The sequence below is a fragment of the Drosophila miranda genome, chromosome 3 (assembly GCF_003369915.1).
Source record: "Drosophila miranda strain MSH22 chromosome 3, D.miranda_PacBio2.1, whole genome shotgun sequence".
NCBI lineage: Eukaryota > Metazoa > Arthropoda > Insecta > Diptera > Drosophilidae > Drosophila > Drosophila miranda.
The window spans coordinates 4,269,964-4,287,796 of NC_046676.1; the positions used below are offsets into that span (position 1 = coordinate 4,269,964).

Genomic DNA, 17,833 nt, shown 5'->3' on the forward strand with positions numbered 1-17,833 from the left:
GGGCATGGATCGTCTGTTGGCCGTGCTGGAGCGCAATCGCAAGGGCTCCCTCAAGAAGCCCAAAAACTTCTATCAGATCCGGAATGACAAAAACGATCAGTACCTGCATCAGACGGATACCATGGTGCGGGAGACCATGGCGGCCATTAGCGACATCATCGACAAGCAGGTGCGGGTTCGGTCCTGCATTCCCCTGCGCCCAGACCTGAGTGAGTTCTACGACCTCATCCTGAAGACTATGGATGAGCAGAAGAAGTGCCGCGAGAAGCGAGAGAACGCGCTTAGTGGTCTGGCCGACGACTTCAACCAGGATGTGGGTTTACTCGATAGCGACAAGATTGCTTCCCGGTCTCGCATCGTCAAGAAACTGCTGCGTCAGTACGAGGAGCTTCCACTGGCAGATCAGCGTTCGGCGGCCAATGTCCGAGATGAACTTCTCATGGACCTCATGTACCTCCGCAAAATGGCAGACTCCGTGGAGCGCAGGCAGCGAAATGCCAAGCTGCAGGAGGTGCTGCGGCAGACCAGCATGAACAACGAGTACTCGCCTCGCTTCACCGCAGAGCTCTTCAAGGAGGCGGACGAGCAGCAGGCTAGGGCCTTTGTGGGACTCTAAGGTGGTTATTTTTTTATTATACCCGATACTCAAAATGAGTATTGGGGTATATTCGATTTGTGGTAAAAGTGGATGTGTGTAACGTCCAGAAGGAATCGTTTCCGACCCCATAAAGTATATATATTCTTGATCAGCATCAATAGCCGAGTCGATTGAGCCCTGTCTGTCTGTCCGTCTGTCCGTCCGTCCGTCCGTCCGTCCGTCCGTCCGTCCGTCCGTCCGTCCGTCCGTCCCCTTCAGCGCCTAGTGCTCAAAGACTATAAGAGCTAGAGCAACGATGTTTTGGATCCAGACTTCTGTGATATGTCACTGCTACAAAAATATTTCAAAACTTCGCCCCGCCCACTTCCGCCCCCACAAAGAACGAAAATCTGTGGCATCCACATTTTTAAAGATACGATAAAGCCAAAAACGCAGAATCGTAGAGGATGACTATATGTTCTAGAATGTAAAGTCTCAATCAGATCGTATAATTATTATAGCCAGAATCAAGAAAACAATTTCATTCTTTCTCGCTCTGTCTCTCTCTAACACACAGGTTTCAGGGTCGGCTTTGCCAATTGCAAAATATGAGTTCAAGGATCTCAGAACCTATAAGAGCCAGAGCAACCAAATTTGGTATCCACACTCCTGTGATATCGGACCTTGACCGTTTCGTGTCCAAATTTCGCCACACCCCCTTCCGCCCCCGCAAAGGACGAAAATCTGGGGCATCCACAAATCTCAGAGACTATTAAGGCTAGAGTAACCAAATTTGGTATCCGCACTTCTGTTAGAACTCACTATAAAACGTATAACTCAGAATTTCGCCCCACCCCCTTCCGCCCCCACAAAAGACGAAAATCTGTTGCATCCACAATATTGCACATTCGAGAAAACTAAAAACGCAGAATCATAGATAATGACCATATCTATCAGATTGCTGAATCTGGATCAGATCAGATCATTTTTATATCCAATAGGAACAAATCAATTTGCACTGGCTACGCAGCCCCCGACGTCACGCTCAGACTGATTTTCTGTCTCTCTCGCACGCACTCCTTGTCGTGTCGTTTAATATTAGCGGCGTCTGCCGGAGGAGAGCCATACTGACTTAGTATCGGGTATAACTGTAGAGTTGCGGTCTCCGCAGCAACTCACAACGTTCCCCCTCGTTTTTATTTGCATTTGAAATTCGATATATTCACATTTACCAAATTAATAGTAGTTTTATTTTATGTCACTCACTTTAACCGACTGTCAAGATAAACACGTATAAGATGCAGGTTTCATTGCTGCATCGATGCACCAAGATGGTGTTGCTGAAGAAGCAGGTGAGGCGCAAGGGCTGGCACCTGAGGAGCTACAGACACCAGGCCTATCGGCGGCTGCGCATGATGAGCCAGATCAGCGATGAGCTGCTCCGTAAGGTGCGCAAAGCAATAGAGGCCAGGCAGAGAGATATGGAACAGGTGCAAAGGGATCAGGCAAGGCATGAGGTCGCCAGAACGGTAGCCACATACAAGAGATGGCTGCACAGTTGGTCCAAGTCGCTGATGTCGCAACGCTGGCTGATCGTGCAGCAGAGGCAGGAGGAACGCACCCAAACCCAAGTGGCAAGTGGCAAGTAAAGAACTGACTCCGAAAAAATCCAAAAGCCGAAAACCCAATTCAGATCAAGCTGGCTGGGAGGCAGAACTTTCTAATTGAGTTTTCTCTGTACCTTTTGAAAGATAATCTGAATTGGAACGAATCGTACCCAGATTGGAATATGATTTTCTTACAATTCTGGTGGACTCTGATGGTGCTGGGTGGTTCCAAGTTGCTCCCGGCCGACTCGGAGCCGTCGAGCAGCGAGAAGTTGCGCAGTTTCAATCGGGCCGTGAAGGAGGCGCGCGGCAAGATTCAGGATCTCTACGGCCAGGATCAGTACCGAAGACAGCCCAGGCACACCATCGACGATATGCTGGCCAGCTTTGCCCAGACCAGCAGCGGAGAATCGGAGGACAATGCCATGGCGGAGGCAGCCAACGCCTGGTATCGGGACTTCCAGACAGGCCACAAGAAATCACATACTGTCAGTAAACAGAGGGGCACGAACTACGAAAGTAACTACTTGAAGGATATGCAGAGCACAGAGATCGGCAAGGTGAAGCAGAAGTACAAGGATACTGCGGTGGATCCCATCACTCTAGTGTTCGAGACCACCATGGCTCCCTTTCAGTACGGTGGTAGCGGTCTCACCTACCTGGACATCAAGCTGAAGCAGGCCCAGGAGATTCTAAACGAGCATGAGAAGACTAGCAAAAGGGATCCATACCGGGTGAAGGAGTATCACAAGAAGGCAGAACTCAACGACGATCTACCGGAGTTTGAAAACAGGCCAGTGCCGGACGGGTTGTATGAGCAAACATTACTCCGGCTCGATTCGCCCAAATGGAGGCCGAACAATCTGTTGCACGATTCCAACTACAAGCTGTCTAAGATCGAGCAGGAGGCCTCTGAGAACGCCCAACGGAAAATTCCGCCCAAGGGCAGGGGTTTGAACAAGCGCAGCTCCTATCACGGCTTCAATCCAATGAACGAGATCAAGCTAAAGACAAGCAACCGCCTCATGCTCAAGGGCATGGGACCCTCGCTGCCGAGCAATGCGCTGGTGGAGAGCCAGCATGCCCATCTCGTGGACGAACTGATAAAGCGCCGGGAGCGGAAAATGAGACGGGAGCAGGAGCAGCAGCAGGATCCAGATCTGTATCTGGATCATTATCAGGAACAGAATCAAGAGGGATACATGAGCGATGGTGGTGAACGGCGGCAGCAGTACGATGGCCTCAGTCCGATGACCAACAAAATGAGGCAGTCTCCGGAGGTTGTATCCTCCGGTGGCCACAACATGTTGGATCTGCCCCAGAGCTACGACTATCGCCTGCCCCCGTACGATCGCTTCCATGCTCTCAGCCAGCGGCAGATGCCCAACATGGTCGACTACTTGCACCCCAATCGCAGGTCCGTTGGGGACCCGGGACGCTACAAGCGGGAGCATACCTTAAATATGACCCTGGCAACGACAGCGAAGGTGGCCGTGAATGAGTCAGGAACTAAGGCCGAGCAGCTGGACATCCCGAGTGTGCCTGCGCACAAGGAAAGTGAACCAAAAGTCGAAGAACAACAGGATGTCAAAGTGGAGCCGGATAAAGAGCCAATCGACAGCAAGGTGGTGGGTAAAGCTACTGCTTTCGAAAAGGTGCAAGTCGAGGCTGAAGCAAAGTCACTGAAAGTGAGAACGGACATTGAGGTTAAGCCTACGGAACCTACAGAGCTGAAAGATGATGCTGTATCTGTATCTGAGGCGGACATTTCAACAAAGCCGGAGGTGGGCGAAAGTGCTCAGGACTCTGCTGTTAAGGTGGAAAGCATCGAGGCCAAGACAAGGCTAGAAACAGATGCCATCTCTGAAGCCGAGGGTAGCCTGGAGACCCAGAATAAGTCAAACAGCCATGCCGTCCTACAATCGGTACTTGAACAGCCACAGGTTCAGGAGAAATCCCAGGCGGCAGCCAGCATTAAAGATGCAGTGCTGCAGGAGAGCATCAAGCTGACTGTGGAGGAGTCGTTCGCGTCCAGGCCAGCCGATGAGGTTTCCGCAGAGCCTGAGAGATCAAAAATAGCACCAGGTACTCCCCATTTGCCCAATCCCGATGCAGTGGTCAAACTTCTAGCCAATGAGCTGTCGCATTTTAGTGGCGACAAAGATCGCAACAAGCGGCACATCCAAAGCCTACGTCGTCGCTGGTCTCCCAGGAAAAACCGGCGCTCCAAACGGTCCATCGGAGAAGAGCAGCAGCCCCCGGAATGCCCCGAGAGAACCAAGCGCATGGCTGCTCCTCAGCTGGACGACCTGGAGGACCACAATGGGAATCACTTGCATTTTGGAGACCTTGGAAGTGGCCTTCTTATGTCCGATGTCGAGGAAGAGACCGATCCTTACGGAGAGGACGAGGCCAGTCTCTATGATGCTTCTAGCGTTCAGGTGCCCATGATGAATCAGCGAGCTAATGGAGTCTACCAGTTAACGCAGCAGCCTCTGCAGATACCACAGCAACAGCAGCCGCAGCAACAACAGCAGCAGCAACAGCAGCAGCAGCAGCAGCAGCAACAACAGCAGCAACAGCAGCCGCAACAGCTACAGCAACCCTCCAATTTCAAGGCCAGCTTCAATTTGACTAACTTTTTTAATGAGCTTCAGAAGCTGCAAAAGAATCGTCCGCTTCAGCTGCAAGAGAATCGTCCAGCGCAGCAGCAGCAACAACAACAACTGCAGCAGCAACAGCAGCAGTCACCGATTCAGCATCAATATCTGCCACAGCAACAACACTTTCCACAGAAGCCATATCTGCCAAAACAGCAATACCTGCCACCTCAGCAACAGGCACCTCTACAAACCCAGCAAAAGCAGCTGATAGCGCCGCCGCTAATGAAGCAATCCGCAGTCCATCGATACTTTGGTCCTTTCTTTAACAAGCAGGTCAAGAACAACATGTTGTCCACAGTGGATCCATGCATTACACAAGTTGAACCACTGACGCGGCCCTCAGTGTCCATAACCATTGATCCCAATTGCATATCAATTACAACGCCCGTCCCCAACATGATGACGGAGTCGACTACACCAGGGTTTGGTGGAAACAAAACGAGTATTCCATCCATGACGAATACTACCGATACGTCAACGAATGCAACGGACTCAGGAGGGGCTGATCAGGGTAAAACTTCTGGACCTGCTGTGCCGACCGGCGATGTCTGCTATAAACCAGATGCCCTGAGGTTGAACGTGTCCATCAACGCGAACGTGTGCGGGGATCCAAAGACAAAACAGTTCTATGGCAACGGATCAATCAACATGCAGCCAGCCTTCGATCAGATGAACACCGACTTGATGCTTGATTGGGCGGATTCGGCGGATTCGGCAGAGCACGGGAGTGACGATACTTTAATGCAGAATGATGATCGATATGCACGCGAAGCGGGTAGAAATTGGAGGGATAATACCGGCCACAGAAGGAATAATAGGTGGGGCAAAGAGAAGTCCAAGGGGAAAAAGGAGTACAAGCCAGAATCGAGCAAATGGTAAGTAGTACGAGATCCTGTATGGAATGTTCCTTTGTTCACATCCACATCACATCTCTTCTTGCAGTAGTGGAAATGCCGAATCCTGTGATGACAGCTTGGAGAAGCTTATAACTGGCAAAACGTCGGAGGACATTGTGTCGGCCGTGTTTGAGGCAGTCAGCAATGATCCGGGCATGGATCGTCTGTTGGCCGTGCTGGAGCGCAATCGCAAGGGCTCCCTCAAGAAGCCCAAAAACTTCTATCAGATCCGGAATGACAAAAACGATCAGTACCTGCATCAGACGGAGACCATGGTGCGGGAGACCATGGCGGCCATTAGCGACATCATCGACAAGCAGGTGCGGGTTCGGTCCTGCATTCCCTTGCGCCCAGACCTGAGTGAGTTCTTCGACCTCATCCTGAAGACTATGGATGAGCAGGAGAAGTGCCGCGAGAAGCGAGAGAACGCGCCGAGTGGTCTGGCTGACGACTTCAACCAGGATGTGGGTTTACTCGATAGCGACAAGATTGATTCCCGGTCTCGCATCGTCAAGAAACTGCTGCGTCAGTACGAGGAGCTTCCACTGGCAGATCAGCGTTCGGCGGCCAATGTCCGAGATGAACTTCTCATGGACCTCATGTACCTCCGCAAAATGGCAGACTCCGTGGAGCGCAGGCAGCGAAATGCCAAGCTGCAGGAGGTGCTTCGGCAGACCAGCATGAACAACGAGTACTCGCCTCGCTTCATCAAGCTGGTGAGGACCGCAGAGCTCTTCAAGGAGGCGGGCGAGCAGCAGGCTAGGGCCTTTGTGGGACTCTAAGGTGGTTATTTTTTTATTTGTTTATTTTTTCGATGAGTTTATTTTACTATTAAATAACATTCTAAATGTCAAATTAAAATTCGTTCTTTAGTCTATTAGAACTTTAGTCAGAGATTAGAGAAATCGTCCAACTGGCGCTTAAAAGTGCTACCGCGAGAGTAGAGAAGAATAGAGAAAATTTAATGATTTAATGTTGAACCAATCGGTTAAACAGATTACCTTTGAGTTATTCTTTTAGGATATCAATAGTTTATTATACTCGATACTCAAAATGAGTATTGGGGTATATTAGATTTTTGGTAAAAGTGGATGTGTGTAACGTCCAGAAGGAATCGTTTCCGACCCCATAAAGTATATATATTCTTGATCAGCATCAATAGCCGAGTCGATTGAGCCCTGTCTGTCTGTCCGTCCGTCCGTCTGTCCGTCCCTATTAGCGCCTAGTGCTCAAATATCTGGGGATATTCACAAATCTCAGAGACTTTTAAGGCTAGAGTAAACCAAATTTGGTATCCGCACTCCTGCTAAATCTCACTTTAAAACTTATATCTCAAAATTTCGCCCCACCCCCTTCCGCCCCCACAAAGGACGAAAATTTGTTGCATCCGCAATATTGAGGATACGAGAAAACTAAAAACGCAGAATCATAGATAATAATCATATCTATCATATTGCTGAATCTGGATCAGATCAGATCATTTTTATAGCCAAAAGGAACAAATCAATTTGCACTGGCTACGCAGCCCCCGACGTCACGCTCAGACTGATTTTCTGTCTCTCTCGCACGCACTCTTTGTCGTGTTGTTCAATATTAGCGGCGTCTGCCGGAGGAGAGCCATACTGACTTAGAATCGGGTATAACCGTAGAGTTGCGGTGTCCGCAGCAACTCGCAACGTTCCCCCTCGTTTTTATTTGCATTTGAAATTCGATATATTCACATTTACCAAATTAATAGTAGTTCTATTTTATGTCACTCACTTTAACCGACTGTCAAGATAAACACGTATAAGATGCAGGTTTCATTGCTGCATCGATGCACCAAGATGGTGTTGCTGAAGAAGCAGGTGAGGCGCAAGGGCTGGCACCTGAGGAGCTACAGACACCAGGCCTATCGGCGGCTGCGCATGATGAGCCAGATCCGCGATGAGCTGCTCCGTAAGGTGCGCAAAGCAATAGAGGCCAGGCAGAGAGATATGGAACAGGTGCAAAGGGATCAGGCAAGGCATGAGGTTGCCAGAACGGTAGCCACATACAAGAGATGGCTGCACAGTTGGTCCAAGTCGCTGTTGTCGCAACGCCGGCTGATCGTGCAGCAGAGGCAGGAGGAACGCACCCAAGCCCAAGTGGCAAGTGGCAAGTAAAGAACTGACTCCGAAAAAATCCAAAAGCCGAAAACTCAATTCAGATCAAGCTGGCTGGGAGGCAGAACTTTCTAATTGAGTTTTCTCTGTACCTTTTGAAAGATAATCTGAATTGGAACGAATCGTACCCAGATTGGAATATGATTTTCTTACAATTCTGGTGGACTCTGATGGTGCTGGGTGGTTCCAAGTTGCTCCCGGCCGACTCGGAGCCGTCGAGCAGCGAGAAGTTGCGCAGTTTCAATCGGGCCGTGAAGGAGGCGCGCGGCAAGATTCAGGATCTCTACGGCCAGGATCAGTACCGAAGACAGCCCAGGCACACCATCGACGATATGCTGGCCAGCTTTGCCCAGACCAGCAGCGGAGAATCGGAGGACAATGCCATGGCGGAGGCAGCCAACGCCTGGTATCGGGACTTCCAGACAGGCCACAAGAAATCACATACTGTCAGTAAACAGAGGGGCACGAACTACGAAAGTAACTACTTAAGGGATATGCAGAACACAGAGATCGGCAAGGTGAAGCAGAAGTACAAGGATACTGCGGTGGATCCCATCATTCTAGTGTTCGAGACCACCATGGCTCCCTTTCAGTACGGTGGTAGCGGTCTCACCTACCTGGACATCAAGCTGAAGCAGGCCCAGGAGATTTTAAACGAGCATGAGAAGACTAGCAAAAGGGATCCATACCGGGTGAAGGAGTATCACAAGAAGGCTGAACTCAACGACGATCTACCGGAGTTTGAAAACAGGCCAGTGCCGGACGGGTTGTATGAGCAAACATTGCTCCGGCTCGATTCGCCCAAATGGAGGCCGAACAATCTGTTGCACGAGGCCAACTACAAGCTGTCTAAGATCGAGCAGGAGGCCTCTGAGAACGCCCAACGGAAAATTCCGCCCAAGGGCAGGGGTTTGAACAAGCGCAGCTCCTATCACGGCTTCAATCCAATGAACGAGATCAAGCTAAAGACAAGCAACCGCCTCATGCTCAAGGGCATGGGACCCTCGCTGCCGAGCAATGCGCTGGTGGAGAGCCAGCATGCCCATCTCGTGGACGAACTGATAAAGCGCCGGGAGCGGAAAATGAGACGGGAGCAGGAGCAGCAGCAGGATCCAGATCTGTATCTGGATCATTATCAGGAACAGAATCAAGAGGGATACATGAGCGATGATGGTGAACGGCGGCAGCAGTGCGATGGCCTCAGTCCGATGACCAACAAAATGAGGCAGTCTCCGGAGGTTGTATCCTCCGGTGGCCACAACATGTTGGATCTGCCCCAGAGCTACGACTATCGCCTGCCCCCGTACGATCGCTTCCATGCTCTCAGCCAGCGGCAGATGCCCAACATGGTCGACTACTTGCACCCCAATCGCAGGTCCGTTGGGGACCCGGGACGCTACAAGCGGGAGCATACCTTAAATATGACCCTGGCAACGACAGCGAAGGTGGCCGTGAATGAGTCAGGAACTAAGGCCGAGCAGCTGGACATCCCGAGTGTGCCTGCGCTCAAGGAAAGTGAACCAAAAGTCGAAGAACAACAGGATGTCAAAGTGGAGCCGGATAAAGAGCCAATCGACAGCAAGGTGGTGGGTAAAGCTACTGCTTTCGAAAAGGTGCAAGTCGAGGCTGAAGCAAAGTCACTGAAAGTGAGAACGGACATTGAGGTTAAGCCTACGGAACCTACAGAGCTGAAAGATGATGCTGTATCTGTATCTGAGGCGGACATTTCAACAAAGCCGGAGGTGGGCGAAAGTGCTCAGGACTCTGCTGTTAAGGTGGAAAGCATCGAGGCCAAGACAAGGCTAGAAACAGATGCCATCTCTGAAGCCGAGGGTAGCCTGGAGACCCAGAATAAGTCAAACAGCCATGCCGTCCTACAATCGGTACTTGAACAGCCACAGGTTCAGGAGAAGTCCCAGGCGGCAGCCAGCATTAAAGATGCAGTGCTGCAGGAGAGCATCAAGCTGACTGTGGAGGAGTCGTTCACGTCCAGGCCAGCCGATGAGGTTTCCGAAGAGCCTGAGAGATCAAAAATAGCACCAGGTACTCCCCATTTGCCCAATCCCGATGCAGTGGTCAAACTTCTGGCCAATGAGCTGTCGCATTTTAGTGGCGACAAAGATCGCAACAAGCGGCACATCCAAAGCCTACGTCGTCGCTGGTCTCCCAGGAAAAACCGGCGCTCCAAACGGTCCATCGGAGAAGAGCAGCAGCCCCCGGAATGCCCCGAGAGAACCAAGCGCATGGCTGATCCTCTGCTGGACGACCTGGAGGACCACAATGGGAATCACTTGCATTTTGGAGACCTTGAAAGTGGCCTTCTTATGTCCGATGTCGAGGAAGAGACCGCTCCTTACGGAGAGGACGAGGCCAGTCTCTATGATGCCTCTAGCGTTCAGGTGCCCATGATGAATCAGCGAGCTAATGGAGTCTACCAGTTAACGCAGCAGCCTCTGCAGATACCACAGCAACAGCAGCCGCAGCAACAACAGCAGCAGCAACAGCAGCAGCAGCAGCAGCAGCAACAACAGCAGCAACAGCAGCAGCAACAGCAGCCGCAACAACAGCAGCAACAGCAGCCGCAACAGCTACAGCAACCCTCCAATTTCAAGGCCAGCTTCAATTTGACTAACTTTTTTAATGAGCTTCAGAAAATGCAAAAGAATCGTCCGCTTCAGCTGCAAGAGAATCGTCCAGCGCAGCAGCAGCAACAACAACAACTGCAGCAGCAACAGCAGCAGTCACCGATTCAGCATCAATATCTGCCACAGCAACAACACTTTCCACAGAAGCCATATCTCCCAAAACAGCAATACCTGCCACCTCAGCAACAGGCACCTCTACAAACCCAGCAAAAGCAGCTGATAGCGCCGCCGCTAATGAAGCAATCCGCAGTCCATCGATACTTTGGTCCTTTCTTTAACAAGCAGGTCAAGAACAACATGTTGTCCACAGTGGATCCATGCATTACACAAGTTGAACCACTGACGCGGCCCTCAGTGTCCATAACCATTGATCCCAATTGCATATCAATTACAACGCCCGTCCCCAACATGATGACGGAGTCGACTACACCAGGGTTTGGTGGAAACAAAACGAGTATTCCATCCATGACGAATACTACCGATACGTCAACGAATGCAACGGACTCAGGAGGGGCTGATCAGGGTAAAACTTCTGGACCTGCTGTGCCGACCGGCGATGTCTGCTATAAACCAGATGCCCTGAGGTTGAACGTGTCCATCAACGCGAACGTGTGCGGGGATCCAAAGACAAAACAGTTCTATGGCAACGGATCAATCAACATGCAGCCAGCCTTCGATCAGATGAACACCGACTTGATGCTTGATTGGGCGGATTCGGCGGATTCGGCAGAGCACGGGAGTGACGATACTTTAATGCAGAATGATGATCGATATGCACGCGAAGCGGGTAGAAATTGGAGGGATAATACCGGCCACAGAAGGAATAATAGGTGGGGCAAAGAGAAGTCCAAGGGGAAAAAGGAGTACAAGCCAGAATCGAGCAAATGGTAAGTAGTACGAGATCCTGTATGGAATGTTCCTTTGTTCACATCCACATCACATCTCTTCTTGCAGTAGTGGAAATGCCGAATTCTGTGATGACAGCTTGGAGAAGCTTATAACTGGCAAAACGTCGGAGAACATGTAGTAGTTTAAGTTGCTTGATGGCAACGAGTAACAATTATTTAATAAATATGTTGGACTTAAAATTATAACAGCTCCAAGTTTTACAAGTATGTTTGTGACTAATTATATGCGTGTACGTCTGATGCGTGGCTGAACTGACAACTGACTGATCTCTCTCTCTTGCTATCGGCTCTCTCAGAGCAGATTACTGCTCTATCCCGACGACACGACGAAAACACGACCGCTTCGTGTCTCTCTCTTTCCTTCGTTTCCTACATTCGGCTGTCCTGACGGACCATTCGCCTCGGATGGGTCTAGCCAAGGTTTCATATATTCTGAAACTGTAGAGGTCTTATAGGGACCCTCAGTATCCCCAATCTTCTCGACTTCGTACCTTCCATGATTCTTTACCCTAACCACCTTATACGGCCCTAGATACTTTCCTTTTAGCTTTAATCCAGTACCATACTGAGAACGCTTGATAGCTACTAGCTCATTAACCTCATACTGTCTATCTAGTTTCCTTTTTAAGTCAAAACTCTTCTTGTTTTCCTGCTGTAACCGTGAAATGTTTTCAACTACTTCCTTTCTAATTTTTTCGCGGTCCTTGTTCAACTCTTCGATAAGTGATTCTTCCAATATTTCTTTTATTTTTGGATCCATTCCTATACGCATGTCTAGCCCAGTCAATATCTTGAAATGTGTTACCTTGGTACTTCGCGGCTCAACACTGTTGATCATTTGCTGTACTTTTCCTAGATGCTTATACCAACTACCGGAATTACCCTGACACAATTTCGACAACATAGGCACCACTATCTTGTGCATCCTTTCGACTTGACCATTCCCACGTGGAACGCCTGTGGCAATCATTAAATGCTGTATTTTCTCTCTCTCACACTATTCACGAAACAAGTTGGACATAAACGCTGCACCCCTATCCGTCACTATTCTGTTCGGATTACCAAAACTAGTCCCCTGAATTTCCAAACACTTAACGACCTCTTTAACGCCTGTACTACGTGTAGAATATAACCAAACAAACTTAGGAAATCCATCAACGACAACCAGTATATAATTGTACTGTTTTTTAGTCATTTCCATTGGTCCAACGTGATCAATGTGATACGTTTGTAACGGCCTATCACCCTTGTCTATTGGTTGCAAATAACCCTCACGTTTTCCTGTCTTTTAATTGACAATGATACACTCGACACAACTATTTATTACGCGCCATACTTTGTCTTTTAACTTCGGAATATAATACGACTTTTCAATGATATCTTGTGTCTTTTTAACTGAACAATGTCCTTGCTTATGTGCTATTGATATAATCTCATTTTCCAACTGAGCTGGTACTACGATAAGCTCCTTATCCGGATCCTTAAACAAAATCTGATTCTGAATATAATAATCCTCATATTCCTTGTCCTCCACAATACTTTTAACAGCCTTAACCCAATCGTCGGTTAGCTGAGCTTCTTTCAAACGATGAGCTATACTTTCGGTCACCATAAAACAAGATACACGACTCAACGCGTCAACGTGCCTCATCTTCGCTCCTGAGCGATGTTCTATAACATAATTAAAATCTTGTAGGTACATGGCCCAACGTGCTACTCTCAAAGGAACGTCTTTCTTTTTGATCGTCATTGTAAATGCATTACAATCTGTGACAATTTTGAACTTTATACCCAAGACGTATACACGCCATTTCGCTAAAGCTTCGATAATTGCCAGAACCTCAAGGTCATAAGCAGGATATTTATTTTCACATGGCTTAGTCCTACGGCTCATATATTGAACTGGATGGAATTGGCTGTCTTCCAAACTCTTTTGCAGTAACACGGCTCCATACCCCCATTTTGATGCATCAGTATGGATTTCTGTCTCCAACTTCGGGTTGTACATTTCTAAAACAGGTCTACTAATCAATGCTACCTTTAGTTGTTCAAACGCAACCTGATGTATCTCCTTAAATTCAAATTTAACATCCTTCCGCAGCAGATCTGTCAATGGTTTTGCAATAACAGCATAACCCTCAATAAACTTTCGGAAATAAGAAGTCAATCCTATGAAACGCTGCACTGTTTTTTTATCAACTGGCACTGGGAACTTTTCGACTGCCCTCGTCTTCTCATCACTTGGTCTTATCGTATTCTTTTCTATTATATACCCCAGAAAATTAACCTTTTGTCGTAACAGCTGACACTTTCTCCAATTTATACGTAGCCCATTCATTTCCGCTATCTTCAGTACTTTTCTCAACTTTAACAAACCCTATTCTATATCTTGACTACAAATAATAACGTCATCCATATAGACTGCTGCTTCATTATTCTTTACCAAATCTCTCAACACAGCCATTATAAATCTGGTAAACACCGCTGGAGAATTTGAAATTCCAAATGGTACATATAAAAATTCGAACTGACCATTCTGAGTCACAAAAGACGTATATTTTTGAGACTCGACTTCTAAAGGCACATGGAAAAAACCATTCGTTAAATCCAACGTGGTGAAATACTTTGCACCCTGCAGTTTCTCCATCACTGTATCCATATGTGACATTGGAAAGTTATCGCGAACTATTTTCTCATTCAGCTTTCGGTAATCACAGCAGAGTCTCTTGCTACCGTTCTTTTTGGGTACCAACACTACTGGTGATGCATACTCCGATGTACTTGGCTTTATAATCTTCTGAGCCAGCCACTCTTCCACTTGCTTGTCCACGATTTCCTGTTCACACAACGGTAATTGTTCCTGTCTTAGAAACTTGCATGTCCACATGATCCAGAATAGTCCTTCCTAAAATGGCTTCAAAACCAATATCCTCGTCTGGAATGACATAAAATTCTACCTCCATTTCAATCTCATCGATTTTCACTGGTATCGAAAAGCTACCAAAAGTTACAACTTGACTATCTCCAATACCTGTTAAACATTTCTCCTGGCCGATCAGTTCAAGATTTCCAAATTTCAAAAATACCCTCCTGCGAATTAAACACAAGTCTGCTCCAGTATCAATCAAACCTTGGAATACCAAATTCGCGTACTTAATATCCTTTAATTCCAAACCTGATGGAGTGAAAATACCTGACGGCTTATCAACGACTTTCTTATCTCGAATAATGTTCGTATTCGATCTCTTTTCTTGTCTGGTTTCGACCTTGACATTACAGCTTGCAGCACGGTGTCCTGGTTGGCCACATTTGAAACAACAAAAATCATTTTTGGGACAATCTTTCCTCAAATGCGATTTGTCTCCACACTTAAAACATTTCCTAAAATTCTCTGCCATCGACCCTTTCACCGAACTCTCACTTTTATTACTCAGCGGCCAATTCTTACTCATCGGCTTGGATCCGCCTCTAGCTTTCTGGTAAACATCGATCTGAAATTTAAGCTCCTTTAAGTTTCTAGCTTGGTACAACATTGCCTTACTTGCCCTAGCGTCTGGTATACCATCCACAAAATATTCGATTAAACTCTCATCATCTAGTTTAATTGGCTTGGCTATCTCCATTAACGCATACAAAAACTCATGCAACGACTCTCCTTTTTTCTGGCGCTTTTGCAACATTCTATGTACTTCTACGGACGACAGTTTAACACTAAACTCATCCAACAGAGTTGCCTTCAACGAATTCCAGTTACGAATATCACGCAAACTACGAGCGAAAGATTTTGCTGCACCAACTAACAACTGCTTGGCATAAATGAATAATTGTAATTGACTCCATTGAACAGTAGCTGCGCATTCTTCTAATTCCTCTATCCATTGATTGATGTCGGGGTTATTAGAACCAGAAAATTGTGACACACTACCTTCCACGTCTTTTAGCGTAAGCCAAGATTTATACTCTGCCTGTCGCGTACCTGGTTGAACTGCTACGGTATCATCCACTGCTGTTACTACGGACTCATCCTCTGACTCTTCTTCATCCTCAACTGGAAAGCCGTGATGTATTAATAGTCTATCTTGCAAATCGCGCTTTCGTCCCGTCGTCTGCAACGCAAGCTCTCTTAACTTCTCTCGCAAATCTGCGACTCTCAGTGTCATTATCTCTTCAACTTGCATCGTGACGATTTAAATACAAAATAATTGATATTAGCTTATATCTAAGAAAATGTAATTAAATCAACTTAAACAACCTTATTACTGCTGGCCTGTTAACAATTTTCCAGTTAACATCGACTCCGAAAACGCCTTTAAAGTCGTCACTGTTAACGATCGCTTCTCTGGTAACGCTCACCTTACTATGGGTTTACCCTTGTTAACTCTCGCTTCTGCGCGGCACTTTCCAGACTCCAAATTTGACGCACACACACCACCACATCCAGATCTCGCTTGCCTGTCGATGTCGCTGTTGCCGTCCTCTCTTTGTTGCCTTGCCTTGCTCTCGCTGTTCGCCGTTAACTCGTTGTCGCTTCCCGAATCGTCGCTGCTTCTGCTGTTACAAAATGGTCGTCTCCTTGCTGCTTGTCTCTTCTTGTAGTTGTAGTCTCCGTCCGACGCAGTGCAACACAACAACAATCAATGTTCTTTGATTCTTGCTGTTTGCTGCCGTCGTTTTGTCGCTTCTGCTTTCTTTGGAACGAACGCACTCAGATTGTCGTCTCTGTGCCGCTTGTCTCCTTGTAGCTCTAGCCTCTCAGACGCAATGCACAACAACAACAACGAAGGTTTTTATTCTTGCTGTGTTTGCTGCCGTCTGCCGTCGTTTTGTCGCTTCTGCTCTCTTTGGAACGAACGCGCTCAGATTGTCGTCTCTGTGCCGCTTGTCTCCTTGTAGCTCTAGCCTCTCAGACGCAATGCACAACAACAACAACGAAGGTTTTGATTCTTGCTGTGTTTGCTGCCGTCTGCCGTCGTTTTGTCGCTTCTGCTCTCTTTGGAACGAACGCGCTCAGATTGTCGTCTCTGTGCCGATTGTCTCCTTGTAGCTCTAGCCTCTCAGACGCAATGCACAACAACAACAACGAAGGTTTTGATTCTTGCTGTGTTTGCTGCCGTCTGCCGTCGTTTTGTCGCTTCTGCTCTCTTTGGAACGAACGCGCTCAGATTGTCGTCTCTGTGCCGCTTGTCTCCTTGTAGCTCTAGCCTCTCAGACGCAATGCACAACAACAACAACGAAGGTTTTGATTCTTGCTGTGTTTGCTGCCGTCTGCCGTAGTTTTGTCGCTTCTGCTCTCTTTGGAACGAACGCGCTCAGATTGTCGTCTCTGTGCCGCTTGTCTCCTTGTAGCTCTAGCCTCTCAGACGCAATGCATAACAACAACAACGAAGGTTTTGATTCTTGCTGTGTTTGCTGCCGTCTGCCGTCGTTTTGTCGCTCCGGCTCTCTTGAATGTCTGCTCACACTAATGCGCCTTCTTCGACAAGTGTCTCTCTCGCACTTATAGGCCGGACTGCAATTCAATTTCGCACCGCGACCGATCTCTTGTGTCACCAGTCTCGTGTTCGCCAAAATTTCCCAATACACGCACAAATCTCACTTGCAAATGTTGTTGTCTTGGGCTTATTTTCGGACGAGCCCCCAATTTGTAGTAGTTTAAGTTGCTTGATGGCAACGAGTAACATTTATTTAATAAGTATGTTGGACTTAAAATTATAACAGCTCCAAGTTTTACAAGTATGTTTGTGACTAATTATATGCGTGTACGTCTGATGCGTGGCTGAACTGACAACTGACTGATCTCTCTCTCTTGCTATCGGCTCTCTCAGAGCAGATTACTGCTCTATCCCGACGACACGACGAAAACACGACCGCTTCGTGTCTCTCTCTCTTTCCTTCGTTTCCTACAAACATTGTGTCGACCGTGTTTGAGGCAGTCAGCAATGATCCGGGCATGGATCGTCTGTTGGCCGTGCTGGAGCGCAATCGCAAGGGCTCCCTCAAGAAGCCCAAAAACTTCTATCAGATCCGGAATGACAAAAACGATCAGTACCTGCATCAGACGGAGACCATGGTGCGGGAGACCATGGCGGCCATTAGCGACATCATCGACAAGCTGGTGCGGGTTCGGTCCTGCATTCCCTTGCGCCCAGACCTGAGTGAGTTCTACGACCTCATCCTGAAGACTATGGATGAGCAGAAGAAGTGCCGCGAGAAGCGAGAGAACGCGCTTAGTGGTCTGATTCCCGGTCTCGCATCGTCAAGAAACTGCTGCGTCAGTACGTCAGTGCGTCACTGGCAGATCAGCGTTCGGCGGCCAATGTCCGAGATGAACTTCTCATGGACCTCATGTACCTCCGCAAAATGGCAGACTCCGTGGAGCGCAGGCAGCGAAAT

The 17,833-nt window shown here is 48.0% G+C and overlaps 2 protein-coding genes across 2 annotated transcripts; both read left to right on the forward strand.

Annotated features, from left to right (window-relative positions):
- The first annotated feature begins 2,298 nt into the window (after positions 1-2,298).
- LOC117187896 lies at positions 2,299-6,555 on the forward strand. Its single transcript, XM_033390832.1, has 2 exons — positions 2,299-5,722; positions 5,790-6,555. Exons 1-2 carry the CDS (start codon positions 2,367-2,369, stop codon positions 6,523-6,525), a joined length of 4,092 nt encoding a protein of 1,363 aa, XP_033246723.1. The 5' UTR covers positions 2,299-2,366; the 3' UTR covers positions 6,526-6,555.
- A 1,502-nt stretch (positions 6,556-8,057) lies between these two features.
- Positions 8,058-11,602, forward strand: LOC117187766. Its single transcript, XM_033390584.1, has 4 exons — positions 8,058-8,936; positions 9,033-10,316; positions 10,410-11,419; positions 11,487-11,602. The coding sequence occupies exons 1-4, from the start codon at positions 8,058-8,060 to the stop codon at positions 11,557-11,559; spliced, it is 3,246 nt and encodes a 1,081-aa protein (XP_033246475.1). The 3' UTR covers positions 11,560-11,602.
- Positions 11,603-17,833: the final 6,231 nt, after the last annotated feature.

What these genes read in the sequence shown, in the direction of transcription:
- LOC117187896 (XM_033390832.1), top strand. Translation starts at nt 2,367, where the DNA reads ATGATTTTCTTACAATTCTGGTGGACTCTGATGGTGCTGGGTGGTTCC. An exon ending in AAGCCAGAATCGAGCAAATG is followed by an intron (nt 5,723 to 5,789) that starts GTAAGTAGTACG and finishes CTCTTCTTGCAG; the next exon opens with TAGTGGAAATGCCGAATCCT.
- LOC117187766 (XM_033390584.1), top strand. Translation starts at nt 8,058, where the DNA reads ATGGTGCTGGGTGGTTCCAAGTTGCTCCCGGCCGACTCGGAGCCGTCG. An exon ending in TGAATCAGCGAGCTAATGGA is followed by an intron (nt 10,317 to 10,409) that starts GTCTACCAGTTA and finishes CAGCAGCAGCAG; the next exon opens with CAACAACAGCAGCAACAGCA. An exon ending in AAGCCAGAATCGAGCAAATG is followed by an intron (nt 11,420 to 11,486) that starts GTAAGTAGTACG and finishes CTCTTCTTGCAG; the next exon opens with TAGTGGAAATGCCGAATTCT.